The following is a 27,921-nucleotide window of genomic DNA, read 5'->3' on the forward strand; positions in this document are numbered from 1 at the left end:
TGGGGCATTATTGGGGTGTCCCGGGGATATTGGGGTCCCCAGGGGATATTGGGGTCTCCAGGGGGGTATTGGGGTGCCCCGGGGCATTATTGGGGTGCCCAGGGGATATTGGGGTGTCCCGGGGGATATTGGGGTGTCCAGAGGGGTATTGGGGTGTCCCGGGGGGTGTCCCAGGGGGATATTGGGGAGCCCAAAGGGGTATTGGTGTGCCCAAGGGCATTATTGGGGTGCCCAGAGGTGTTTTGGGGTCCTGAGGCGTTAATGGGGTCCCCGGAGGTGTTTTGGGGTCCCCGGAGGTGTTTTGGGGTTCCCGGAGGTGTTTTGGGGTTCCCGGAGGTGTTTTGGGGTGCCATTACCCAAGGAAGGTGTTATTGGGGGTCCCCAGGGGTGTTACTGGGACATTTGGGGGTATTGGGGTGTCCCAGGGGGTATTGGGGTGCCCAGGGGGACATTGGGGTGCCCAGGGGGTATTGGGGTCCCCAGGGGCTATTGGGGTGCCCAGGGGCGTTACTGGGGTGCCCGGAGGTGTTTTGGGGTGCCATTACACCAAGGAGGTGTTGGGGGGACACCCTGGGTGTTTGGGGTTTTTGGGATCCTTTTTGGGGCCGTTCTGGGCTGTTTGGTGTTTTTAGGGTTTTTGGGGCCGTTCTGGGGTTTTTGGGGTTTTTAGAGTCCTTTTTGGGGCCGTTCTGGGGTGTTTGGGGTTTTTTGGATCCTTTTTGGGGCCGTTCTGGGGTGTTTGGGGTTTTTGGGGCTGTTCTGCGGTGTCTGGGGTTTTGAGGATCCTTTTTGGGGCTGTTCAGGGGTTCTGGGGATCCTTTTTGGGGCCGTTCTTGGGTGTTTGGGGTTTTGGGGTCGTTTTTGGGGCCTTTCTGGGTATTTGGGTTTTTTATGGTCCTTTTTGGGGCCGTTCTGGGGTGTTTGGGGTTTTAGGGTCCGTTCTGGGATGTCTGGGGTTTTGGGATCCTTTTTGGGGCCATTCTGGGGTTTTTGAGGTTTTTGGGGATCCTTTTTGGGGCCGTTCTGGGTGTTTGGGGTTCTGGGGATCCTTTTTGGGGCCGTTCTGGGGTTTTTGGGATCCTTTGGGGGCCTTTCTGGGTGTTTGTGGTTTTTAGGATCCTTTTTGGGGCCGTTCTGGGGTGTTTGGGGTGTTTGGGATCCTTTTTGGGGACATTCTGGGGTTTTTGGGTTTTTGGGGTCCTTTTTGGGGCCGTTCAGGGGTGTTTGGGGTTTTTGGGATCCTTTCTGGGGCTGTTCTGGGGTGTTTGGGGTTTTTGGGGCCGTTCTGGGGTGTTTGGGATCCTTTTTGGGGACATTCTGGGGTTTTGGGGGTTTTTGGGGTCGTTTTTGGGGCCGTTCTTGGGTGTTTGGGGTTTTGGGGATCCTTTTTGGGGCTGTTCTGGGGTGTTTGGTATTTTTGGGGTCCTTTTTGGGGCCGTTCTGGGGTTTTGGGATCCTTTTTGGGGCCGTTCTGGGGTGTTTGGGGTTTTGGGGTCATTTTTGGGGCCGTTCTGGGTGTTTGGGGTTTTGGGGTCGTTTTTGGGGCCGTTCTGGGGTGTTTGGGGTTTTTGGGGATCCTTTTTGGGGCCGTTCTGGGGTTTTGGGATCCTTTTTGGGGCCGTTCTGGGGTTTTTGGAGTTTTTGGGGATCCTTTTTGGGGCCGTTCTGGGGTGTTTGGGGTTTTGGGGATCCTTTTTGGGGCTGTTCTGGGGTGTTTGGTGCTTTTAGGGTCCTTTTTGGGGCCGTTCTGGGGTGTTTGGGGTTTTTTGGGATCCTTTTTGGGGCCTTTCTGGGTGTTTGGGGTTTTGGGGATCCTTTTTGGGGCCGTTCTGGGGTGTTTGGGGTTTTTTGGATCCTTTTTGGGTCCGTTCTGGGGTGTTTTGGGTTTTTTGGGATCCTTTTTGGGGCCGTTATGGGGTTTTTGGGGTTTTTGGGATCCTTTTTGTGGCCTTTCTGAGTGTTTGGGGTTTTTGGGATCCTTTTTGGGGCCGTTCTGGGCTGTTTGGCATTTTTAGGGTCCTTTTTGGGATGTTTGGGGTTTTTAGGGTCCTTTTTGGGGCCTTTCTGTGTTTTTGGGGTTTTTGGGATCCTTTTTGGGGCCGTTCTGGGCTGTTGGGTGTTTTTAGGGTTTTTGGGGCCGTTCTGGGGTTTTGGGGATCCTTTTTGGGGCCGTTCTGGGGTGTTTGGGGTTTTGGGGTCCTTTTTGGGGCCGTTATGGGGTTTTTGAGGTTCTGGGGATCCTTTTTGGGGCCTTTCTGGGTGTTTGGGGTTTTTGGGATCCTTTTTGGGGCCGTTCTGGGGTTTTTGGGGTTCTGGGGATCCTTTTTGGGGCCGTTCTGGGATGTTTGGGGTCCCTTTTGGGGCCGTTCTGGGCTGTTTGGTGTTTTTAGGGTTTTTGGGGCCGTTCTGGGGTGTTTGGGGTCCTTTTTGGGGCCGTTCTGGGGTGTTTGGGGTCCCTTTTGGGGCCGGTACCTTTTGGGGTCCCCCTTTGGGGCCGTACTCCAGCTCGTACCCCTCGCTGGTGCCGTTTTGGGGGTCCCAGTGCAGTTGGGCACTGCGGGGCCACACCGAGCCCACCCTGAGGGTCCCCGGGGCGCCTGGGCAGGGACACGAGGGTGGCACCTCCGGCACCCCAAAACCTCCCTCTGATACCCCAAAACCTCCCTCTGATACCCCAAAACCTCTCTCTGATACCCCGAAATCACTGCTGGCACCCCAAAACCTCCCTCTGATACCCCAAAACCTCCCTCTGATACCCCAAAACCACTGCTGGCACCCCAAAATCTCCCTCTGATACCCCAAAACCTCCCACCGACACCCCAAAACCTCCCACCGACACCCCGAAATCACTGCTGGCACCCCAAAACCTCCCACCGACACCCCGAAATCACTGCTGGCACCCCAAATACCCCTGAGTCTGCTGGCACCCCAAAATCTCCCTCTGACACCCCAAAAATCACTGCTGGCACCCCAAAAATCACTGCTGGCACCCCAAACCGCCCCCCGACTCTGCTGACACCCCAAAACCTCCCACTGACACCCCAAAATCACTGCTGGCACCCCAAAAATCACTGCTGGCACCCCAAATACCCCCCCTAATCTACTGATACCCCAAAATCGCCCCAGTTCACCCCAAATTCTCCCCAGTCCCAGTTTTCCACTCTTCGCCAGTCTTCAGTTCCCCCCCAGCCCCAGTTCACCCCAAATTCACCCCAAATTCTCCCCAGACCCAGTTCACCCCAGTTCACCCCAGTTCACCCCAGTTCACCCCAGTTTCCCCCACTCTTTGCCAGTCCTCAGCTCCAGTTCACCCCAGTTCCCCCCAGTTCACCCCAAATTCTCCCCAGTTCACCCCAGTTCACCCCAGTTTCTCCCCAGTCCCAGTTTCCCCCAGTATTTCCCAGTTCCTCAGCTCCACCCCAGTCCCAGTTCACCCCAGTTCACCCCAGTTTCTCCCCAGTCCACCCCAGTTTCCCCCAGTTCACCCCAAATTCTCCCCAGTCTTTCCCAGTTCCTCAGCCCCAGTTCACCCCAGTCCACCCCAGTTCCCCCCAGTTCACCCCAGTTCACCCCAGTTTCTCCCCAGTCCCAGTTTCCCCCAGTATTTCCCAGTTCCTCAGCTCCACCCCAGTCCCAGTTCACCCCAGTTCACCCCAGTTTCTCCCCAGTTCATCCCAGTTCACCCCAAATTCTCCCCAGTCTTTCCCAGTTCCTCAGCCCCAGTTCACCCCAGTCCACCCCAGTTCCCCCCAGTTCACCCCAGTTCACCCCAGTTTCTCCCCAGTCCCAGTTTCCCCCACTCTTTGCCAGTTCCTCAGCTCCACCCCAGCTCCAGTTCACCCCAAATTCTCCCCAGTTCCCCCCAGTTCCCCCCAGTTCCCCCCAGTTCACCCCAAACTCTCCCCAGCCCCAGTTTCCCCCACTCTTTGCCAGTCCTCAGCTCCAGTTCACCCCAAATTCTCCCCAGTTCACCCCAGTTTTCCCCAGTTCACCCCAAATTCTCCCCAGTCCCAGTTTCCCCCAGTACTCACCAGTCCCCTGCTCCCCCCAGTTCACCCCAGTTACCCCCAGTTTCCCCAGTATTTCCCAGTTCCTCAGCTCCACCCCAGTCCCAGTTCACCCCAGTTCACCCCAGTTTCTCCCCAGTCCCAGTTTCCCGCACACTTTGCCAGTTCCTCAGCTCCAGTTCACCCCAAATTCTCCCCAGTTCACCCCAGTTCCCCCCAAACTCTCCCCAGTTCACCCCAGTTTCCCCCACTCTTTCCCAGTTCCTCAGCTCCACCCCAGTCCCAGTTCCCCCCAGTTCACCCCAGTTTCTCCCCAGTCCCAGTTTTCCCCACTCTTTCCCAGTTCCTCAGCTCCACCCCAGTCCCAGTTCACCCCAGTCCACCCCAGTTTCCCCCAGTGTTTTCCAGTCCTCAGCTCCACCCCAGCCCCAGTTCACCCCAGTTCACCCCAGTTCACCCCAGTTCACCCCAGTCCCAGTTTCCCGCACTCTTTGCCAGTCCTCAGCTCCAGTTCACCCCAAATTCTCCCTCGTCCACCCCAGTTCACCCCAAATTCTCCCCAATCCCAGTTTCCCCCAGTGTTTCCCAGTTTCTCAGCTCCACCACAGCCCCAGTTCACCCCAGTTCACCCCAGTCCACCCCAGTTTCCCCCACTCTTTGCCAGTTCCTCAGCTCCAGTTCACCCCAAATTCTCCCCAGTTCACCCCAGTTCCCCCCAAATTCTCCCCAGTCCCAGTTTCCCCCACTCTTTCCCAGTTTCTCAGCTCCACCACAGCCCCAGTTCACCCCAGTCCACCCCAGTTTCCCCCAGTTCACCCCAGTTTCTCCCCAGTCCCAGTTTCCCCAGTATTTCCCAGTTCCTCAGCTCCACCCCAGTCCCAGTTCACCCCAGTACCCCCAGTTTCTCCCCATTCCCAGTTTCCCCCACTCTTCGCCAGTCCTCAGCCCCAGTTAACCCCAGTTCACCCCAGTTCACCCCAGTTCACCCCACATTCTCCCCAGTCCACCCCAGTTTCCCCCAGTTTCTCCCCAGTTCCCCCCAAATTCTCCCCAGTCCGTTTCCCCCAGTGTTTTCCAGTTCCTCAGCTCCACCCCAGCCCCAGCTCACCCCAGTTCACCCCAGTTCACTCCAGTACCTCCCAGTTCACCCCAGTTCCCCCCAGTTTCTCCCCAGTTCACCCCAGTTGCCCCAGTCCCACCCAGTCCCCCCAGTTCCTCAGCCCCCAGATGCTTGGAATCCCTCCAGGTGCTGCTCTGCCCCTGCTCTCCAGTCCCCTCCAATCCCTGGTGGCCTCCAGTTCCCATTTTCCGAAAAATTCCCAACTTCGGGAATTCCCAATTCCCTCCGAAATTCCCAAATTCCCAACTTCGGGAATTCCCGATTCCCTCCCAGCTCCCACTTTCTCCCAAATTCCCAAATTCCCAACTTTGGGAATTCCCGATTCCCTCCCAGCTCCCACTTTCTCCCAAATTCCCAAATTCCTCAGATCCCCCCGAGCTCCTGAGTCCCCCTCATTTCCCTGTCCCCGTTCCCCAGCTCCTCCCAGCTCCTCCTGGGCCCCGTTCCCGGCCCGGTCCCAGCTCCAGCTCCGTTCCTGGGGGGCTCTGGAGGAATCCCTGCACTCCTCACCAGTGACGGCCTCAGTGGAGACGGGGTCAGTCCTGGTCTCACCCCTCAGCCCGTAGAGGTGGAAGCGGTACCGGTGGGACGGGGACAGCCCTGGCACTGTCACCGAGCGGGAGCCGCCATCGATGGGCAGGGCCTGGGGCTGGCCCTGGGCATCCCGGAACTGCAGCGTGAAGGAGTCAAAGGAGCCCTCGGGGACGCTCCAGTGCAGCTGCACAGAGCTGGGGCTGACACTGGACACTCTCAGCTCCCCCAGCACTGCCCGTGCAGGAGGGGCCTCAGATGCCGGGGCCTCAGGTTGGGGTTTCTCCTGTTGGGGCTCCTCTGAGGGCAGGGGTTCTTCACTGGCTGCATTGGAGACAAGATGGTAACGGGCATGGGCATCCATGTGTCCCTTCAAATGTCCATCCCTCACTTCACCCATGTCTCCATCCATTTGATCATCCATCCATTTGATCATCCATCCATCCATCCATCCATCCATCCATCCATCCATCCATCCATTTGATCATCCATCCATCCATCCATCCATCCATCCATCCATCCATCCATCCATGATCCATCCATCATCCATCCATCCATCCATCCATCCATCCACCCATCCATCCATCATCCATCCATCCATCCATCCATCCATCCATCCATCATCCATCCATCCATCATCCATCCATCCACCCATCCATCCACCCATCCATGAATCCATCCATCCATCCATCCATCCATGTTTCTTCCCATGCACCTTTTACCTTAACTGGTTCTTTAACACTTTTCTCCATTGGATCATCCAATCACTCAACTACTGACCTGATACATCAAACCACCAATAAATTGCCCCAACACTCATCAGGGATCATCCATCTTCATCTGTCCATTATCCATCATCAATCTAACACCCATCCATCCATCCATCTATCATCCATCCATCCATCATCCATCCATCCATCCATCCATCCATCCATCCATCATCCATCCATCCATCCATCCATCCATCCATCATCCATCCATCCATCCATCCATCCATCCATCCATCCATCATCCATCCATCCATCATCCATCCATCCATCCATCATCCATCCATCATCCATCCATCCATCCATCCATCCATCCATCCATCATCCATCCATCATCCATCCATCCATCCATCCATCCATCCATCCATCCATCCATCATCCATCAATCCCTCCATCCATCAACCATCCATCCATCCATCCATCCATCCACCCATCCATCCATCCATCCACCCATCCATCCATCCATCCATCCATCCATCCATCCATCCATCCACTGATCAACCAACCAACCAATTCAGGTGCCATCCATCCATCATCCATCTTTGTAACTTCAGTCAGTCCTGGAATTCATTCCTCCAACAATCCCTTCCCCCCGCCACTTAACCCCTCCTTCATCCAGGGCACAAACCAGCCATGGGCTCAGCCATCCATCCATCCATCCATCCATCCATCCATCCATCCATCCATCCATCCACTGATCATCCAACCAACCAATTCTGGAGCCCTCCATCCACCATCCGTCCATCAACCGATCCACCTCCCATCCACTCACCCCTGTACCTCGCTATATCCTTCATTCACCCACCTGTTCATCCATCCATTGCTCCCTCCATCTCTCCCTCCATGTGTCCACCTTCATCCCTTCATTTACCAACCCTCACCCCTCTGACCTTGCCCCTCACCTGTGACCGTGTCGGCGGAGACTCGGCCAATCCTTTTGCCTCCCCTCAGCCCGTAGAGGTGGAAGCGGTATCGGTGGGACGGGGACAGCCCTGGCACTGTCACCGAGCGGGAGCCGCCATCGATGGGCAGGGCCTGGGGCTGGCCCTGGGCATCCCGGTACTGCAGCGTGAAGGAGTCAAAGGAGCCCTCGGGGACGCTCCAGTGCAGCTGCACAGAGCTGGGGCTGACACTGGAGACCCTCAGCTCTTCCAGCACTGCCCGTGCTGGAGTGGCCTCAGATGTGGGGGCCTCAGTTTGGGGTTTCTCATGCTGCGGTTCCTCTGAGGGCAGGGGCAGTTCCTCTGGCTCTTCTGCAGCTCCTATGGAGAGGGCATGGTCATGGCTGCTTCCATCCAAACACCCATCCACCACCGACCAAGTCACTCTTTCATCCGCACTTCCATATTCTGGACCATTCATTCGGGCAATCATCCATCCATCCATCCATCCATCCATCCATCCATCCATCCATCCCTGTATTCCTCCATCCCTCCACCACTCCATCCCTTCCTCCAACCCTTCATCCCTCCATCTCTCCATATACCCATTATTCTGCATCCTTACATCCACCCACCCTTTCTCCCCCCTCACCTGTCATGACCTCGGTGGACACATGGTCGATCTTCTTCCTGCCCCTCAGCCCGTAGAGGTGGAAGCGGTACCGGTGGGACGGGGACAGCCCTGGCACTGTCACCGAGCGGGAGCCGCCATCGATGGGCAGGGCCTGGGGCTGGCCCTGGGCATCCCGGAACTGCAGCGTGAAGGAGTCAAAGGAGCCCTCGGGGACGCTCCAGTGCAGCTGCACAGAGCTGGGGCTGACACTGGACACTCTCAGCACCCCCAGTGCTGCCTGTGCCGGGGGGGTGTCACTTGATGGGGACCCAGCTGGGGGATCTTTAGGTCGGGGGTCCTCAGGTTGGAGACCCTCGGAAGTCATGGGTAGCTCATCCAAGTTGGCTGCAGGTGCAATGAAGAGGAGATGGTGATGGGTGTCCAAGTGTCCGTCTAAAAGTGCATTCATCATCCAGAGAATGAGCCATCCATCCATCATCCATCCATCCATCCATCCGTCCGTCCGTCCGTCCATCCGTCCATCCATCCATCCATCCGTCCATCCATCTGTCCGTCCATCCGTCCATCCATCCATCCGTCCATCCATCCATCCATCCATCCATCCATCCATCCATCCATCCGTCCATCCGTCCATCCATCCATCCATCCATCCATCCGTCCGTCCGTCCGTCCATCCATCCATCCATCCATCCATCCATCCATCTGTCCGTCCATCCATTCCTCCATCTATTCCTCCATCCATCTCACTCAACATCCAACCCAATGCCCTACTCCTGCAATCATCTCTCCAACTCTTTCTCTCTACATCCACCCAAGCTCTCACCTCTTCCACCACCCTTTTCCCATGGATAATCTTCCAACCTTCAGGACACCCAACCACCCACCAGGAACGCACCATCCATCTCTACTTCCCAATTCCATCCAACCACTCATCCATCTCTTGGCCTTCTTCCAACAGGCTGGGAAGAAATCCACTCACAATCCAGTCCAGAATCCATTCAACCATTCAGTTCTTCAACCATCATGGATGGATCATGATCATGATGGAAGATGATAGTGATGATGGTTAAGATGATGAATGATAGATAAAGAGGATGGTGACAATGATGGTGGAAGATGGCAGGTGCTGGTCAGGGGGTTGGTAGAAGGGTTGATGATTGATTGGATTCTGCAGGAGTCTGTGGGTAATAGATGGCAGGTAGAGATGAGATGGCCATGATCCCTGAATCCATTCATATTCTCATCCATCTGGTCCTCTGACCAACCCCTCACCTGTCACAGCCTCGGTGGACACATGGTCGATCTTCTTCCTGCCCCTCAGCCCGTAGAGGTGGAAGCGGTACCGCTGGGACGGGGACAGCCCTGGCACTGTCACCGAGCGGGAGCCGCCATCGATGGGCAGGGCCTGGGGCTGGCCCTGGGCATCCCGGAACTGCAGCGTGAAGGAGTCAAAGGAGCCCTCGGGGACGCTCCAGTGCAGCTGCACAGAGCTGGGGCTGACACTGGAGACACTGAGGTCACCCAGGACTGCCCGTGCTGGAGTGGCCTCAGATGTGGGGGCCTCAGTTTGGGGTTTCTCATGCTGCGGTTCCTCTGACGGCACGGGCAGTTCCTCTGGCTCTTCTGCAGCTCCTTTGGAGAGGGGATGGTCATGGCTGCTTCCATCCAAACACCCATCCACCACCGACCAAGCCATTCTTTCATCCGCACTTCCATAATCTGGACCATTCATTCTGGAAATCATCCCTCCATCCATCCATCCATCCATCCATCCATCCATCCATCCATCCATCCATCCATTCATCCATCCATCCATCCATCCATCCCTGTATTCCTCCTTCCCTCCACCACTCCATCCCTTTCTCCAACCCTTCATCCCTCCATCTCTCCATATATCCATTATTCTGCATCCTTACATCCACCCACCCTTTCTCCCCCCTCACCTGTCACAGCCTCGGTGGACACATGGTCGATCTTCTTCCTGCCCCGCAGCCCGTAGAGGTGGAAGCGGTACCGGTGGGACGGGGACAGCCCTGGCACTGTCACCGAGCGGGAGCCGCCATCGATGGGCAGGGCCTGGGGCTGGCCCTGGGCATCCCGGAACTGCAGCGTGAAGGAGTCAAAGGAGCCCTCGGGGACGCTCCAGTGCAGCTGCACAGAGCTGGGGCTGACACTGGACACTCTCAGCTCCCCCAGCACTGCCCGTGCTGAGGGAGCCTCAGATGGAGGGGCCTCGGCTTGGGGATGGGCAGTTTCGTGATCCTCATCTGGGGACCCCCCAGTTGGGGTGTCCTTTGAGGGTGGGGACAGATCCTCTGGGTCAGCTACAACAACAACAGAAAGGGGGCAATGATGGACATTGTTGTGTCCATCCATCATCCACCCAAGTATCCATCATGCACCATTTCCTCCCACTCCCTTCTCACCATTCCCTCCTCATCCATCACTGAACACCCATTGACCCCAGCCCCATTCAATCAACCACTGACTCTTCCATGGACTCACTGATGAGCATCTGCCATCATCCACCATCTTCATCATTGTCAAAATCAACATCATGCATCATCTTGATTCAGACAAAACCCACTGTCATCCATCCATCCATCCATCCATCCATCCATCCATCCATCCATCATCCATCCATCCATCCATCATCCATCCATCCATCCATCCATCCATCCATCCATCATCCATCCATCCATCCATCATCCATCCATCCATCCATCCATCCATCCATCCATCATCCATCCATCCATCATCCATCCATCATCCATCCATCATCCATCCATCCATCCATCATCCATCCATCCATCCATCCATCCATCCATCCATCTACCCATCCATCCATCCATCATCCATCCATCATCCATCCATCCATCCATCCATCCATCATCCATCCATCCATCCATCCATCCATCATCCACCCATCATCCATCCATCCATCCATCCATCCATCCATCCATTAGTCCATCCACCCATCATCCATCCATCCATCATCCATCCATCCATCCATCCATCCATCATCCATCCATCCATCCATCCATCCATCATCCATCCATCCATCCATCATCCATCCATCCATCCATCCATCCATCCATCCATCCTCCATCCATCATCCATCATCCATCCATCCATCCATCCATCCATCATCCATCCATCATCCATCATCCATCCATCCCTCCATCACACCACCCTCCCATGGTCCCCCATCTCTCCATTTCCAACCTGCCTCCCATTTCCCTGCGCAATTCCACCCATTGCTCCTTCCCCTCCACATAACCCTCTGCCACCAAGCAGTCACAAGTCCTAAAAAAACATCTGCTGAATGATTGGTGCTAAATCCTGCCTGCCTGCAGACAAACAACCCCCATCATCCATCACCCATGCACCCAGCCCTCCATCCACCCTCCCACTACCCATTTCTGCAGCCATCCAATGATGTTCATGTCCATCCTTCTACTCAGGGGTCAATCAAACCTGCCAGGCATCCATCCATAATCCACCTTTTTCTCCATCTTTCCATTAATCTCTCCATCTCCCCAGTCCTTCCACCCTCTGACCTTGGTCCTCACCTGTGACAACATCGGTGGACACGCGGTCAATCCTCCTCCTGTCCCGCAGCCCGTAGAGGTGGAAGCGGTACCGGTGGGACGGGGACAGCCCTGGCACTGTCACCGAGCGGGAGCTGCCATCAACAGCCAGGGCCTGGGGCTGGCCCTGGGCATCCCGGTACTGCAGCGTGAAGGAGTCAAAGGAGCCCTCGGGGACGCTCCAGTGCAGCTGCACAGAGCTGGGGCTGACACTGGAGACTCTCAGCTTCCCCAGCACCAACTGTCCCTGGCTGGACTCAGTTTGGGGCTGGTCAGTTGGGGGCTGCTCAGGGTTGTGGTCTTCAGTCTGGGGCTCCTGTGAGGGTAGGGGAAGCTGCTCTGCCCCTGCTGCATCTGTGATGGAGAAGGAATGATGATAGGAGTGAGAATTGACATGTTTATTGAACCATCCATCCATCCATCATCCATCCATCATCCATCCATCCATCCATCCATCCATCCATCATCCATCCATCCATCCATCCATCCATCCATCCATCCATCCTCCATCCATCCAACCATCCATCCATCCATCCATCCATCCATCCATCCATCCTCCATCCATCCAACCATCCATCCATCCATCCATCCATCCATCCATCCATCTATCTATCCATCCATCGTCCATTATTCTTCCATCCTTCACCGATCTTTTGTTCTTCAGTCATTCCTAAAGTCTGTCCCTCCATCCCCTGAACTGCCCTCCCCTCCCAACCCTCACCCCAACCCCCCTGCCCTTACCCAGGGCACAAACCAGCTGCAGGCTCAACCACACCTGCTCCCAGCTGGCCACCTGTGCCTTCATCATCGATCCACCCAGAGCAGCCAAGAGCCCCCCATCCACCGACCCATCACCATCCTCATCCTCTGCCAATGTGCCATCACCCCAGCCCTGAGCTGGGGTGCAGGATGGGGGGGTTTGGGGGCAGGAAAGATGGATGATGGGCGTTAGACAGGTGATGGATGGTGATGATGGAGGGTGACAGAGTCACTGTGTCATGAGATGGGTCAGTGGACGATTGGATGGTTCCAGGGTCAGCGTTTACTCCATGGCAGGTGGAAATGGGATGGTGGAATGGTGCAATTGGTGAAACCATGCAGGGAAATGTGGGGAAGCAGGGATGGAGCTGGAATGGAGGGAGGATCAAAGCGGGATGGAGACAGGGTGTGTGGATGGAGGGAATGAGGAGGGCACAGAAGGAAGGATTCCAGGAAGGATTCTAGGAAAGAAGGAAGAATTCCAGGAAGGAAGGAAGGATTCCAGGAAGGATTCCAGAAAGGAAGGATTCCAGGAAGGATTCCAGGAAGGAAGGATTCCAGGAAGGAAGGAAGGAAGTATCCAAATATGTACCAGAAGGAGATGGTTGCTGTGGGTGATGGTCGAACACTTGAAAGGGTGATTAATGGATGGACAGAGGAATGAAATAAATGGATGGATGGATGGATGGATGGATGGATGGATGGATGGATGGACGGACGGATGGTTGTATCCCAGTGGTCCCAAAAGCATCTCTTCAGTCATTGGTCCTTCCACCTACCTATTGACCAACAACCCACCATCATCTATAACCCATCATCCATCATCAGCCATCATCCCTCATCCATCCATGGGTCCACGCATCCCTCTACTCTCCATCCCCTTGGCCTCCACATTCCCACCGCCATCTCAAGCCCCAGAAGCACCTCCCAGACTCCCCAAGCTTGAAGGACCATGTGCGACCTTTGATGCACCACGGGTGCAGATGGGGCCTGAGCCCCCCTCACCTGTCACAGCCTCGGTGGACACATGGTCGATCTTCTTCCTGCCCCTCAGCCCGTAGAGGTGGAAGCGGTACCGGTGGGACTGGGACAGCCCTGGCACTGTCACCGAGCGGGAGCCGCCATCGATGGGCAGGGCCTGGGGCTGGCCCTGGGCATCCCGGAACTGCAGCAGGAAGGAGTCAAAGGAGCCCTCGGGGACGCTCCAGTGCAGCTGCACAGAGCTGGGGCTGACACTGGAGACTCTCAGCTCCCCCAGGACTGCCCGTGCTGGCAGGGCTTCAGATGTGGGGGCCTCAGTTTTGGGCTCCTCAGAGGTCAGGGGCAGGTCCTCTGTCTTGGCTGCAGCTGTGATGGAGAGACGATAATGATGGGCTTGGGCATTTCCTTGTCCATCAACTAGTCTATCATCCATCCATCCATCCATCCATCCATCCATCCATCCATCCATCCATCACATCCATCCATCCATCCATCCATCCATCCACCCATCCATCCATCACATCCATCCATCCATCCATCCATCCATCCATCCATCCATCCATCCATCCATCCATCCATCCAGTGTCCATCCACTGCTATTCCATTGTCCATGCACTATCCATTGTCCATCCATCTTCCATCACCCATAATCATCATCCAGTCATCACCACAATCATTATCATCAACACAATCATTCATCTATCCATCGATCCATCATCCATCCATCCATCCATCCATCCATCCAGTGTCCATCCACTGCTATTCCATTGTCCATGCACTATCCATTGTCCATCCATCTTCCATCACCCATAATCATCATCCAGTCATCACCACAATCATTATCATCAACACAATCATTCATCTATCCATCGATCCATCATCCATTCATCCATCCATCCATCCATCCATCTGTCCGTCCGTCTGTCCATCCATTCATCTCTCTACCTTGCTAACACTTCCACACATCCTCCACTACCAAGTTGGGAAACTGGGGGAGAAGTGGAGCTACCTAGGAATGGAGGGATTGGTGATTGGTGATGGACAGATAATGGATGATCTATCCAATTAATTCACGATCATGACAAAGGATGATGCTGAGTGTTGGCTGATAGGCCAGCGGAAGGGTCAGCGGTCGATTGGATGATGCTGGTGTCAGTGGGTACCGAATGGCCGGAAGGGACGGGATTGGTGTGGGATCCTTTGATCTCTCCATCCTTACAGCCACCTCTCCAACCATTTCACTTACTGACCTTGCCCACTCACCTGTCACAATGTCGGTGGAGACTCGGTCGGTCCTTTTCCTGCCCCTCAGCCCGTAGAGGTGGAAGCGGTACCGGTGGGACGGGGACAGCCCTGGCACTGTCACCGAGCGGGAGCCGCCATCGATGGGCAGGGCCTGGGGCTGGCCCTGGGCATCCCGGAACTGCAGCGTGAAGGAGTCAAAGGAGCCCTCGGGGACGCTCCAGTGCAGCCCCACAGAGCTGGGGCTGACGCTGGAGACCCTCAGCTCTTCCAGCACCGCCCGTGCCGGGGGAACCTCAGTTTGGGGCTGCTCAGGTTGGTTGTCCTCAGATGGCGGGGCTTCAGTCTGGGGCTCTTCTGAGGGGGCGGGTGGCTCCTCTGGCTCGCCTGAGGCTGCTGTGCAGAGGGGACAGTGGTGGGTGTGGCTGTCCATGTGTTCATCCATGTGTCCATCCATCATCTACCCAACCATGCCCCCACCCATGGTCCATCACTGCCATCCATCCATCATCTGTCCATCCCACCAGCCACCCAACAGCCAACCGAAACCCCCACCCAATACTACCATCATCTCCTTGCCTCCACATTCCCCCATTGCCTCCACCCCGCCCAGCTCCCACTTCACATGGACAAGCTTCTGTTCATCAAGATACGTATCTGGATCGCAGGAACCATCCATCCATCCATCATCCATCCATCCATCCATCTGTCCATCTGTCCATCTGTCCATCCATCCATCCATCCATCCATCCCTCATCCATCCATCCATCCATCCATCCATCCATCCATCTGTCCATCCATTCATCCATCCATCATCCATCCATCCATCATCCATCCATCCATCCATCCATCCATCCATCCATCATCCATCCATCATCCATCACTCCATCCATCCATCTATCCATCCATCCATCCATCCATCCATCATCCATCATCCATCCGTCCATCATCCATCCATCCATCCATCCATCCATCCATCCATCCATCCATCCCTCCATCCATCCATCCATCCATCCACCCATCCATCCATCCATCCATTAGTCCATCCATCCATCCATCCATCGATCCATCCAGCCATCCAGCCATCCATCATCCATCCATCGATCCATCCATCGATCCATCCATCCATCCATCCATCCATCCATCCATCCATCCATCCCACCTTCCCAACCACCCATCAACCCATCCAACTACTTCCTTCAATTTGGACAGGACCCACCCAACACTCAGACCGGAATCTGTAAAACCATTCACTTGTTCATCCTTCATGGATAGAAAATCATGATGATGATGATGATGGTGATGTTGATGAATGGTGATAATGGATATTACTGAGGGTTATGCATTGTTGATAGATGATGATGATGATGAATAATGATACGGATGATGATGATGATGATTGATGGTGATAATCGATATTACCGAGGGTTATGCATTGTTGATAGTTGATGATGATGATAAATCATGATGATGGATGATGATGATAATGATGGATGATGGAGGGTGTTGTTCAACAGGTCAGTGGAAGGGTTGATGTTTGACTGGATGATGTCAGACTAGAAAAGTGCTTGATGTGGGATGGGGATATGGAAACCCTGGATTCATCCACCCATTTGTGCCTCTACCCTGTTTCCCTCTGTCCATCTCTCATCCCATCTTTCCTCTGACTGTCCCTCTCACCTGTGCTGATATCGATGGAAACGTGGTCAATCCTTTTCCCTCTGTGAATCCCGTAGAGGTGGAAGCGGTACCGCTGGGACGGGGACAGCCCTGGCACTGTCACCGAGCGGGAGCCGCCATCGATGGGCAGGGCCTGGGGCTGGCCCTGGGCATCCCGGTACTGCAGCGTGAAGGAGTCAAAGGAGCCCTCGGGGACGCTCCAGTGCAGCTGCACAGAGCTGGGGCTGACACTGGAGACCCTCAGCTCCTCCAGTGCTGGAGTGGCCTCAGATGTGGGGGCCTCAGTTTGGGGTTTCTCATGCTGCGGTTTCTCTGAGGGCAGGGGCAGTTCCTCTGGCTCTTCTGCAGCTCCTATGGAGAGGGCATGGCCATGGCTGCTTCCATCCAAACACCCATCCACCACTGACCAAGCCACTCTTTCATCCGCACTTCCATATTCTGGACCATTCATTTGGGCAATCATCCATCCATCCATCCATCCATCCATCCATCCATCCATCCATCCATCCCTGTATTCCTCCATCCCTCCACCACTCCATCCCTTCCTCCAACCCTTCATCCCTCCATCTCTCCATATATCCATTTTTCTTCATCCATACATCCACCCACCCTTTCTCCCCCCTCACCTGTCACAGCCTGGGTGGACACATGGTCGATCTTCTTCCTGCCCCTCAGCCCGTAGAGGTGGAAGCGGTACCGGTGGGACGGGGACAGCCCTGGCACTGTCACCGAGCGGGAGCCGCCATCGATGGGCAGGGCCTGGGGCTGGCCCTGGGCATCCCGGAACTGCAGCGTGAAGGAGTCAAAGGAGCCCTCGGGGACGCTCCAGTGCAGCTGCACAGAGCTGGGGCTGACACTGGACACTCTCAGCTCCCCCAGCACTGCCCGTGCAGGAGGGGCCTCAGATGTGGGGGCCTCAGTTTGGGGTTTCTCATGCTGTGGTTCCTCTGAGGGCAGGGGCAGTTCCTCTGGCTCTTCTGCAGCTCCTATGGAGAGGGCATGGTCATGGCTGCTTCCATCCAAACATCCATCCACCACCTACCAAGCCACTCTTTCATCTGCACTTCCATAATCTGGACCATTCATTCTGCAAAGCATACTTCCATGTGTCCATCCATCCATGCATCCATCCATGCATCCATCCATCCATCCATCCATCCATCCATGCATCCCATCATATTTTCTTTTCAAACACTTTGTACTTCAACTCCTTCTTTAATCTCAACCTACATTTGATCATCCGACTACTCACCCAACGATCTGATCTGCCCTGCCAAACAACCATCAATCTGCCCTAACAATCATCATGCATCATCTGCCTTCATCTGTCCTGTTTTCCTCAGTCAGTCCTTGAATCCAATCCAACATGCAAATTCCTGTTGCCAGGCACCTTCCAAACCCGGGACACAAACCAGGCACTGACACATCCATAAATCTGCTGTCCGTCCATCCATCCATCCATCCATCCATCCATCCATCCATCCATCCATCCCTGTATTCCTCCATCCCTCCACCACTCCTTCCCTTCCTCCAACCCTTCATCCCTCCATCTCTCCATATATCCATTTTTCTGCATCCTTACATCCACCCACCCTTTCTCCCCCCTCACCTGTCACAGCCTCAGTGGACACATGGTCGATCTTCTTCCTGCCCCTCAGCCCGTAGAGGTGGAAGCGGTACCGGTGGGACGGGGACAGCCCTGGCACTGTCACCGAGCGGGAGCCGCCATCGATGGGCAGGGCCTGGGGCTGGCCCTGGGCATCCCGGTACTGCAGCGTGAAGGAGTCAAAGGAGCCCTCGGGGACGCTCCAGTGCAGCTGCACAGAGCTGGGGCTGACACTGGAGATTCTCATGTCTTTGAGTGCTGGAGTGGCCTCAGATGTGGGGGCCTCAGTTTGGGGTTTCTCATGCTGCGGTTCCTCTGAGGGCAGGGGCAGTTCCTCTGGCTCTTCTGCAGCTCCTATGGAGAGGGCATGGTCATGGCTGCTTCCATCCAAACACCCATCCACCACTGACCAAGCCACTCATTCATCCGCACTTCCATATTCTGGACCATCCACCATCCCTCCATCACACCATCACACCATCCATCCATCATCCATCCATCCATCCATCCATCCATCATCCATCCATCCATCCATCCATCCATCCATCATCCATCCATCCATCCATCCATCCATCCATCCATCCATCCATCCATCACACCATGCATCCATCCATCCATCCATCCATCCCTCCATCCATCCATCCCTCCATCCATCCATCCATCCATCCATCCATCCATCCATCCATCCATCCATCCATCGGTCCATCCATCCAGCCATCCCTCCATCCATCCATCCATCCCTCCATCCCTCCATCCATCCATCCATCCATCCATCCATCCATCCATCCATCCATCCATCGGTCCATCCATCCAGCCATCCCTCCATCCATCCCGTCATATTTCTTTTCACACAATTTTTCATTCAACTTCTTCTTTAATCTCACCGTCCAATTGATCATCCAACTACCCAACCACCTATCTGATCTGCATTATCGGACAACAGTCAATCTGCCCTAAAAAACCTCGTACATCATCAATCTTTATCCATCTTGTTTCCTTCAGTCAGTCCTTGAATGCAGTCCTCCACCTACACTCTCATTGCCTTGCACCTCCAAAACCCAGTACACAAACCAGCCACCGACACATCCATAAATCCACTGTCCGTCCGTCCATCCATCCATCCATCCATCCATCCATCCATCCATCCATCCATTCTTCCCATCACACACCCAACATCCAATACAACCCCGTACACATTTTCACCTCCACCTCTCTGTCTCTTTCTTATCACATTTAACCTGCCTTTACCCTTCCCACCCCCATTTCCCATGGACAATCTTCGACTCCTCCATCATTCAATCCATCCTTGATGGACAGAGGATGAGGGAAGCATGGCAGGATACATGGATGCATGATAATTGATGGATGACGGTGATGGCGATTCATGGAAGAGGGAGATGATGGATGATTATGGACAGTTGATGGTTGCTGCTGCTGATGGTGGATGATGGATGATGGGAGGTGCTGGTCAATAGGTTGGTGGAAGTGTTGATGGTTGATCAGATGGTGCTGAGTCAATGGCTGCTCGCTGGTGGGTGTGTGATGGGCATGGGATCCCTTGATGCCTCCATTTTGTGATCCCTCCATCCCTTTGACCTTGCCCCGCACCTGTGACTGTGTCGGTGGAGACTCGGCCAATCCTTTTGCCTCCCCTCAGCCCGTAGAGGTGGAAGCGGTACCGGTGGGACGGGGACAGCCCTGGCACTGTCACCGAGCGGGAGCTGCCATCAACAGCCAGGGCCTGGGGCTGGCCCTGGGCATCCCGGTACTGCAGCATGAAGGAGTCAAAGGAGCCCTCGGGGACGCTCCAGTGCAGCTGCACAGAGCTGGGGCTGACACTGGACACTCTCAGCTCCCCCAGCACTGCCCGTGCAGGAGGGGCCTCAGATGCCGGGGCCTCAGGTTGGGGTTTCTCCTGTTGGGGCTCCTCTGAGGGCAGGGGTTCTTCGCTGGCTGCATTGGATAAAGGATGGAAATGGGCATAGTCATACATGTGTCCCTCCAAATGTCCATCCCACCAGAGATCAGCCATTCATCCATTCACCCATGTCCATCCATGGGATCATCCATCCATCCATCCATCCATCCCTCCATCCATCCATGCATCCATCCACACATCCATCCATGCATCCATCCACACATCCATCCCTGTCTTCCTCCTTCCCGCCACCACTCCATCCCTTCCTCCAATCACCCTTTCCTCCAACCCTTCATCCCTCCAACTCTCCATATATCCATTATTCTTCATCCATACATCCTCCCACCCTTCCTCCTCCTGGTCTTCCCCTCACCTGTCATGACCTCTGTGGACACATGGTCGATCTTCTTCCTGCCCCTCAGCCCGTAGAGGTGGAAGCGGTACCGGTGGGACGGGGACAGCCCTGGCACTGTCACCGAGCGGGAGCCGCCATCGATGGGCAGGGCCTGGGGCTGGCCCTGGGCATCCCGGAACTGCAGCGTGAAGGAGTCAAAGGAGCCCTCGGGGACGCTCCAGTGCAGCTGCACAGAGCTGGGGCTGACACTGGTGACACTGAGGTCACCCAGGACTGCCCGTGCAGGAGTGGCCTCAGATGTGGGGGGTTCAGTTTGGGGTTTCCCATGCTGCGGTTCCTCTGAGGGCAGGGGCAGTTCCTCTGGCTCTTCTGCAGCTGCTATGGAGAGGGGATGGTCATGGGTACTTTCATCATAATAACTGTCCCCCACCTACCAACCTACCCATCCAGCCACTTATCCACATTTTCATACTCTGGAACATTCATTCTGGCATCCATGATCTATCTATCCCTCCATCCATCCATCCATCCTGTCGTCCACCACTCCATCCCTTCCTACAATCACCCATTCCTCCATCCCTTCATCTCTCCCTGTCTCCATATATCCATTATTCTGCATCAATACATCCACCTACCCTTCCTTCCCCCTTACCTGTCATGACATCGGTGGACACACGGTCAATCTTCTTCCTTCCCTGCAAACCACAGAGGGAGAAGCGGTACCACTGGGAAGGGGAGAGCCCTGGCACTGTCACCGAGCGGGAGCCGCCATCGATGGGCAGGGCCTGGGGCTGGCCCTGGGCATCCCGGAACTGCAGCAGGAAGGAGTCAAAGGAGCCCTCGGGGACGCTCCAGTGCAGCTGCACAGAGCTGGGGCTGACACTGGACACTCTCAGCTCCCCCAGCACTGCCCGTGCTGGGAGTGCCTCAGATGCCGGGGACTCAGTTTTGGGCTTCTCCTGTTGGGGCTCCTCTGAGGGCAAGGGTTCTTCACTGGCTGTATTGGAGACAAGATGGTAACGGGCATAGTCATACATGTGTTCCTCCAAAAGTCCATCGCTCACTTCACCCATGTGTCCATCCATTGGATCATCCATCCATCCATCCATCCATCCATCCATCCATCCATCCATCCATCCATCCATCCATTCTTCCCATCACATACCCAACATATAACACAACCCCCTATACAGTTCCACATCAGCCACTCTGACTCTATTTTATCACATTTCGCCATGCCTTCAAGACTCCCACCCTTCTTTTCCATGGAAAACCTATCATTCATCAATCCTCAAATACATCCTTGATGGACAGAGGATAAAGGAAGCATGGAAGGATACATGAATGCAGGATGATTGATGGATGATGGTGATGGCGATACATGGTAGAGAGAGATGATGGATGACAATGGACAATTGATGGATGATGGTGATTCATGGTAGAGGGAGATGATGGATGACAATGGACAGTTGATGGTTGCTGCTGCTGATGGTGGATGATGGATGATGGAAGGTGCTGGTCAATAGGTTGGTGGAAGGGTTGAAGTTTGACCCCATGGTGCTGAGTCAATGGCTGCTCGCTGGGGGGTGTGTGATGGGCATGGGATCCCTTGATGCCTCCATTTTGTGATCCCTCCATCCCTCTGACCTTGCCCCTCACCTGTGACCGTGTCGGTGGAGACTCGGCCAATCCTTTTGCCTCCCCTCAGCCCGTAGAGGTGGAAGCGGTACCGGTGGGATGGGGACAGCCCTGGCACTGTCACCGAGCGGGAGCCGCCATCGATGGGCAGGGCCTGGGGCTGGCCCTGGGCATCCCGGTACTGCAGCGTGAAGGAGTCAAAGGAGCCCTCGGGGACGCTCCAGTGCAGCTGCACAGAGCTGGGGCTGACACTGGAGACCCTCAGCTCTTCCAGCACCGCCCGTGCCGGGGGAACCTCAGTTTGGGGCTGCTCAGGTTGGGTGTCCTCAGATGGCGGGGCTTCAGTCTGGGGCTCTTCTGAGGGGGCGGGTGGCTCCTCTGGCTCGCCTGTGGCTGCTGTGCAGAGGGGACAGTGGTGGGTGTGGCCGTCCATGTGTTCATCCATATGTCCATCCATCATCTACCCAACCATGCCCCCACCCATTGCCCATCACTGCCATCCATCCATCATCTGTCCATCCCACCAGCCACCCAACAGCCAACCCAAACCCCCACCCAATACTACTGTCATCTCCTTGCCTCCACATTCCCCCATTGCCTCCAACCCTCCCAGCTCCCACTTCACATGGACAAGCTTCTGTTCATCAAGATACGTATCTGGATCGCAGGAACCATCCATCCATCCATCCATCCATCCATCAACCATCCTTCCATCCATCCATCCATCCATCCATCCATCCATCCATCCATCATCCATCCATCCATCCATCCATCCATCCATCCATCATCCATCCATCCATCCATCCATCCATCCATCCATCATCCATCCCGTTCACCTTCCATCTCACCTGTGATAATGTCAATAGAGACACGGTCGATCTTCTTCCTGCCCCTCAGCCCGTAGAGGTGGAAGCGGTACCGGTGGGACGGGGACAGCCCTGGCACTGTCACCGAGCGGGAGCTGCCATCGATGGGCAGGGCCTGGGGCTGGCCCTGGGCATCCCGGAACTGCAGCATGAAGGAGTCAAAGGAGCCCTCGGGGATGCTCCAGTGCAGCTGCACAGAGTTGGGGCTGACACTGGACACTCTCAGCTCCTCCAGTGCTGGAGTGGCCTCAGATGTGGGGGCCTCAGTTTGGGGTTTCTCATGCTGCGGCTCCTCTGACAGCACGGGCAGTTCTTCTGGCTCTTCTGCAGCTCCTTTAGAGAGGGGATGGTCATGGGTACTTGATCCAAACATCCATGCACCACCTACCAACCCACTCATTCATCCGTACTTCCATACTCTGGACCATTCATTCTGGCAATCATGCATCCATCCCTCCATGCATGCATCCATCCCTCCCTCCATCCATCATCCATCCATGCATGCATCCATCCCTCCATCCATCCATCCATCCATCCATCCATCCATCCATCCATCCCTGTATTCCTCCTTCCCTCCACCACTCCATCCCTTCTTCCAATCACCCTTTCCTCCATCCCTTGATCCCTCCAACTCTCCATATATCCATTATTCTTCATCCATACATCCTCCCACCCTTCCTCCTCCTGATCTTCCCCTGTACCTGTCATGACCTCGGTTGAAACGTGGTCGATCTTCTTCCTGCCCCTCAGCCCGTAGAGGTGGAAGCGGTACCGGTGGGACGGGGACAGCCCTGGCACTGTCACCGAGCGGGAGCCGCCATCGATGGGCAGGGCCTGGGGCTGGCCCTGGGCATCCCGGAACTGCAGCGTGAAGGAGTCAAAGGAGCCCTCGGGGACGCTCCAGTGCAGCTGCACAGAGCTGGGGCTGACACTGGACACTCTCAGCTCCTCCAGGGCTGGAGTGGCCTCAGATGTGGGGGGCTCAGTTTGGGGTTTCTCATGCTGCGGTTCCTCTGAGGGTACAGGCAGTTCCTCTGGCCCTTCTGCAGCTCCTATGGAGAGGGGATAATGATGCCAGTGGAGATGCCTGTATTCCTCCAAATGTCCATCCCACCACATCCCACCCACAATCCATCCATCCATCCATCCATCCATCCATCCATCCATCCATCCATCCATCTGTCCTTTCATCGCCTGGACCTTTCATTCCAGCAGTTATTATCTACCCATCCAGGTAACCACAGGTTATACCATGAACAGTTTCCTTCAACTCCTTCTTTAGTCTCACACTGCATTGGCTAATCAGACTATACACCCACTGATTTGAGGATGTCAAACCACCAACAAAACACTCCCAACAATAACCATGCGTCATCGATCTCTCATCCATCCATCCATCCATCCATCCATCCATCCATCCATCCATCCTCACAACCCCCACACAATTCCATATCAGCTCTTGTTCTTTCTTCACACATCCCTCCAGGCCTCTGTCCCTGTTGAATGCATTTACCGTGGACAATCTTCTTTCCATCAAACCATCCATCCATCCATCCATCCATCCATCCATCCATCCATCCATCTATGATGGATGAAGAATGATCAGTGGGCGGAGGGAAGAATGGATGGATGGAAGATGATTGAGGAATGATGATGATGATTGACGATGGTGGTGGTTATAGATGGGAGATAAAAATTATGGATGATAATGACGGATAACTGATGGATGATGATGATGATGATAATGATGATGATGATGATGATGACAGTGGACATCAAATGTTGGTGACCAGGCCAGTGGAAGTGTCAGTGGTTGATTGAATGGTGCCCCAGTCAGTGGGTGCTCACTGACAGATGGGGATGGAATGGGAGTGGGATCTCTCCATCCATCCATCCATCCATCCATCCATCCATCCATCCATCCATCATCCATCCCGTTCACCTTCCATCTCACCTGTGATAATGTCAATAGAGACACGGTCAATCTTCTTCCTGCCCCTCAGCCCGTAGAGGTGGAAGCGGTACCGGTGGGACGGGGACAGCCCTGGCACTGTCACCGAGCGGGAGCCGCCATCGATGGGCAGGGCCTGGGGCTGGCCCTGGGCATCCCGGAACTGCAGCGTGAAGGAGTCAAAGGAGCCCTCGGGGACGCTCCAGTGCAGCCCCACAGAGCTGGGGCTGACGCTGGAGACTCTCAGCTCCTCCAGGGCTGGAGTGGCCTCAGATGCCGGGGCCTCAGTTTGGGGTTTCTCATGCTGCGGTTCCTCTGAGGGCAGGGGCAGTTCCTCTGGCTCTTCTGCAGCTCCTGTGGAGAGGGGATGTTAATGGCTGCTTCCATCCAAACATCCATCCACCACCTACCAAGCCACTCATTCATCCGCACTTCCATATTTTGGACCATTCATTCTGGCAATCATCCATCCATCCATCCATCCATCCCTCCATCCCTGTATTCCTCCATCCCTCCACCACTCCATCCCTTCTTCCAGTCACTCTTTCCTCCATCCCTTCATCCCTCCAAATCTCCATATATCCATTATTCTTCATCCATACATCCACCCACCCTTCTTTCTCTTGACCTTCTCCCTCACCTGTCACAGCCTCAGTGGACACATGGTCGATCTTCTTCCTGCCCCTCAGCCCGTAGAGGTGGAAGCGGTACCGGTGGGACGGGGACAGCCCTGGCACTGTCACCGAGCGGGAGCCGCCATCGATGGGCAGGGCCTGGGGCTGGCCCTGGGCATCCCGGTACTGCAGCGTGAAGGAGTCAAAGGAGCCCTCGGGGACGCTCCACTGCAGCTGCACAGAGCTGGGGCTGACACTGGACACTCTCAGCTCTTCCAGCACCGCCCGTGCTGGAGTGACTTCAGATGTGGGGGCCTCAGTTTGGGGCTTCTCATGCTGCGGTTCCTCTGAGGGCAGGGGCAGTTCCTCTGGCTCTTCTGCAGCTCCTATGGAGAGGGGATAGTGATGCCTATGGAAATGCCTGTGTCCTTCCAAAAGTCCATCCCACCACTTACCAACAATCCATCCATCTGTCCATCCATCCATCCATCCATCCATCCATCCATCCATCCATCCATCAATGCATCCATCCATCCATCCATCCATCTCTCCTTTCATTGCCTGCATCTTTAACTCCAGCAGTTATTATCTACCCATCCAGGTTACCACAGGTCATACCATGAACAGTTTCCTTCAACTCCTTCTTTAGTCTCACACTGCATGGGGTCATCAGACTATACACCCACTGATTTGAGGATGTCAAAACACTCCCAACAATAACCATGCGTCATCCATCTTTCATCCGTCCATCCATCCATCCATCCATCCATCCATCCATCCATCCATCCATCATCCATCCATCATCACAACCCCCACACAATTCCACATTCAGCTCTCGTTCTTTCTTCCCACATCCCACCAGGCCTCCATCCCTCCCAACCCCATTTCCCATGGACAATCTTCTGTCCGTCCATCCATCCATCCATCCATCACTCCATCCATCCATCCATCCATCCATCCATCCATCCATCCATCCATCCATCCCTCTGACCTTACATCTCACCTGTGATAATGTCAATAGAGACACGGTCAATCTTCTTCCTGCCCCTCAGCCCGTAGAGGTGGAAGCGGTACCGGTGGGACGGGGACAGCCCTGGCACTGTCACCGAGCGGGAGCCGCCATCGATGGGCAGGGCCTGGGGCTGGCCCTGGGCATCCCGGAACTGCAGCGTGAAGGAGTCAAAGGAGCCCTCGGGGACGCTCCAGTGCAGCTGCACAGAGCTGGGGCTGACACTGGAGACTCTCATGTCTTTGAGTGCTGGACTGGCCTCAGATGTGGGGGCCTCAGTTTGGGGTTTCTCATGCTGCGGTTCCTCTGAGGGCAGGGGCAGTTCCTCTGGCTCTTCTGCAGCTCCTATGGAGAGGGGATGGTCATGGCTGCTTCCATCCAAACACCCATGCACCACCTACCAAGCCACTCTTTCATCCACACTTCTATATTCTGGAGCATTCATTCTGGAAACCATCCACTCGTCCATCCATGCATCCATCCATGCATCCATCCATGCATCCATCCATCCACGCACCCATCCCTGTATTCCTCCTTCCCTCCACCACTCCATCCCTTCCTCCAATCACCCTTTCCTCCATCCCTTCATCCCTCCAACTCTCCATATATCCATTATTCTGCATCCATACATCCACCCACCCTTCCCCCTCCTGATCTTCCCCTGTACCTGTCACAGCCTCGGTGAACACATGGTCGATCTTCTTCCTGCCCCTCAGCCCGTAGAGGTGGAAGCGGTACCGGTGGGACGGGGACAGCCCTGGCACTGTCACCGAGCGGGAGCCGCCATCGATGGGCAGGGCCTGGGGCTGGCCCTGGGCATCCCGGAACTGCAGCGTGAAGGAGTCAAAGGAGCCCTCGGGGACGCTCCACTGCAGCTGCACAGAGCTGGGGCTGACACTGGAGACTCTCATGTCTTTGAGTGCTGGACTGGCCTCAGATGTGGGGGCCTCAGTTTGGGGTTTCTCATGCTGCGGTTCCTCTGAGGGCAGGGGCAGTTCCTCTGGCTCTTCTGCAGCTCCTATGGAGAGGGGATGGTCATGGCTGCTTCCATCCAAACACCCATGCACCACCTACCAAGCCACTCTTTCATCCACACTTCTATATTCTGGAGCATTCATTCTGGAAACCATCCACTCGTCCATCCATGCATCCATCCATGCATCCATCCATCCACGCACCCATCCCTGTATTCCTCCTTCCCTCCACCACTCCATCTCTTCCTCCAATCACCCTTTCCTCCATCCCTTCATCCCTCCAACTCTCCATATATCCATTTTTCTTCATCCATACATCCACCCACCCTTCCCCCTCCTGATCTTCCCCTGTACCTGTCACAGCCTCGGTGGACACATGGTCGATCTTCTTCCTGCCCCTCAGCCCGTAGAGGTGGAAGCGGTACCGGTGGGACGGGGACAGCCCTGGCACTGTCACCGAGCGGGAGCCGCCATCGATGGGCAGGGCCTGGGGCTGGCCCTGGGCATCCCGGAACTGCAGCGTGAAGGAGTCAAAGGAGCCCTCGGGGACGCTCCAGTGCAGCTGCACAGAGCTGGGGCTGACACTGGACACTCTCAGCTCCCCCAGGACCGCCTGCACCATGGGGGCCTCAGACGGGGGCCTCTCAGTTTGAAGTTTCTCATGTTTTTGCTCCTCTGAAGGCTGGAGCATCTCCTCTGGCTCTTCTGTGCCTGCAATGGATGATGGCATGGCAATCCCTGTGTCCATCCAATCATCCATCCCCCACTCACCAATCCAGGCATACATCCTTCCATTTA

The 27,921-nt window shown here is 55.3% G+C and overlaps 1 protein-coding gene across 1 annotated transcript in view; it reads right to left on the reverse strand.

The window, feature by feature from the left end:
• LOC139585658 (tenascin-X-like) overlaps positions 1-27,921 on the reverse strand; it is a 62,270-nt gene that overhangs the window by 22,306 nt on the left and 12,043 nt on the right. Inside the window, 23 exon segments of the mRNA XM_071418493.1 lie at positions 2,473-2,597; positions 5,638-5,982; positions 7,328-7,687; positions 7,959-8,324; positions 9,213-9,572; positions 9,884-10,264; positions 11,513-11,884; positions 13,295-13,636; positions 14,534-14,908; positions 16,193-16,543; positions 16,819-17,178; positions 17,802-18,152; positions 19,407-19,751; positions 20,090-20,449; positions 20,724-21,068; positions 21,731-22,105; positions 22,558-22,908; positions 23,277-23,627; positions 24,530-24,880; positions 25,167-25,526; positions 26,144-26,494; positions 26,817-27,167; positions 27,478-27,834. Of these exon segments, the coding sequence (XP_071274594.1) occupies positions 2,473-2,597; positions 5,638-5,982; positions 7,328-7,687; positions 7,959-8,324; positions 9,213-9,572; positions 9,884-10,264; positions 11,513-11,884; positions 13,295-13,636; positions 14,534-14,908; positions 16,193-16,543; positions 16,819-17,178; positions 17,802-18,152; positions 19,407-19,751; positions 20,090-20,449; positions 20,724-21,068; positions 21,731-22,105; positions 22,558-22,908; positions 23,277-23,627; positions 24,530-24,880; positions 25,167-25,526; positions 26,144-26,494; positions 26,817-27,167; positions 27,478-27,834 (7,985 nt within the window).

This window comes from Agelaius tricolor, unplaced genomic scaffold (genome assembly GCF_023055355.1).
Source record: "Agelaius tricolor isolate 1412-34295 unplaced genomic scaffold, bAgeTri1.0.p SCAF_87, whole genome shotgun sequence".
Classification (NCBI taxonomy): Eukaryota; Metazoa; Chordata; class Aves; order Passeriformes; family Icteridae; genus Agelaius; species Agelaius tricolor.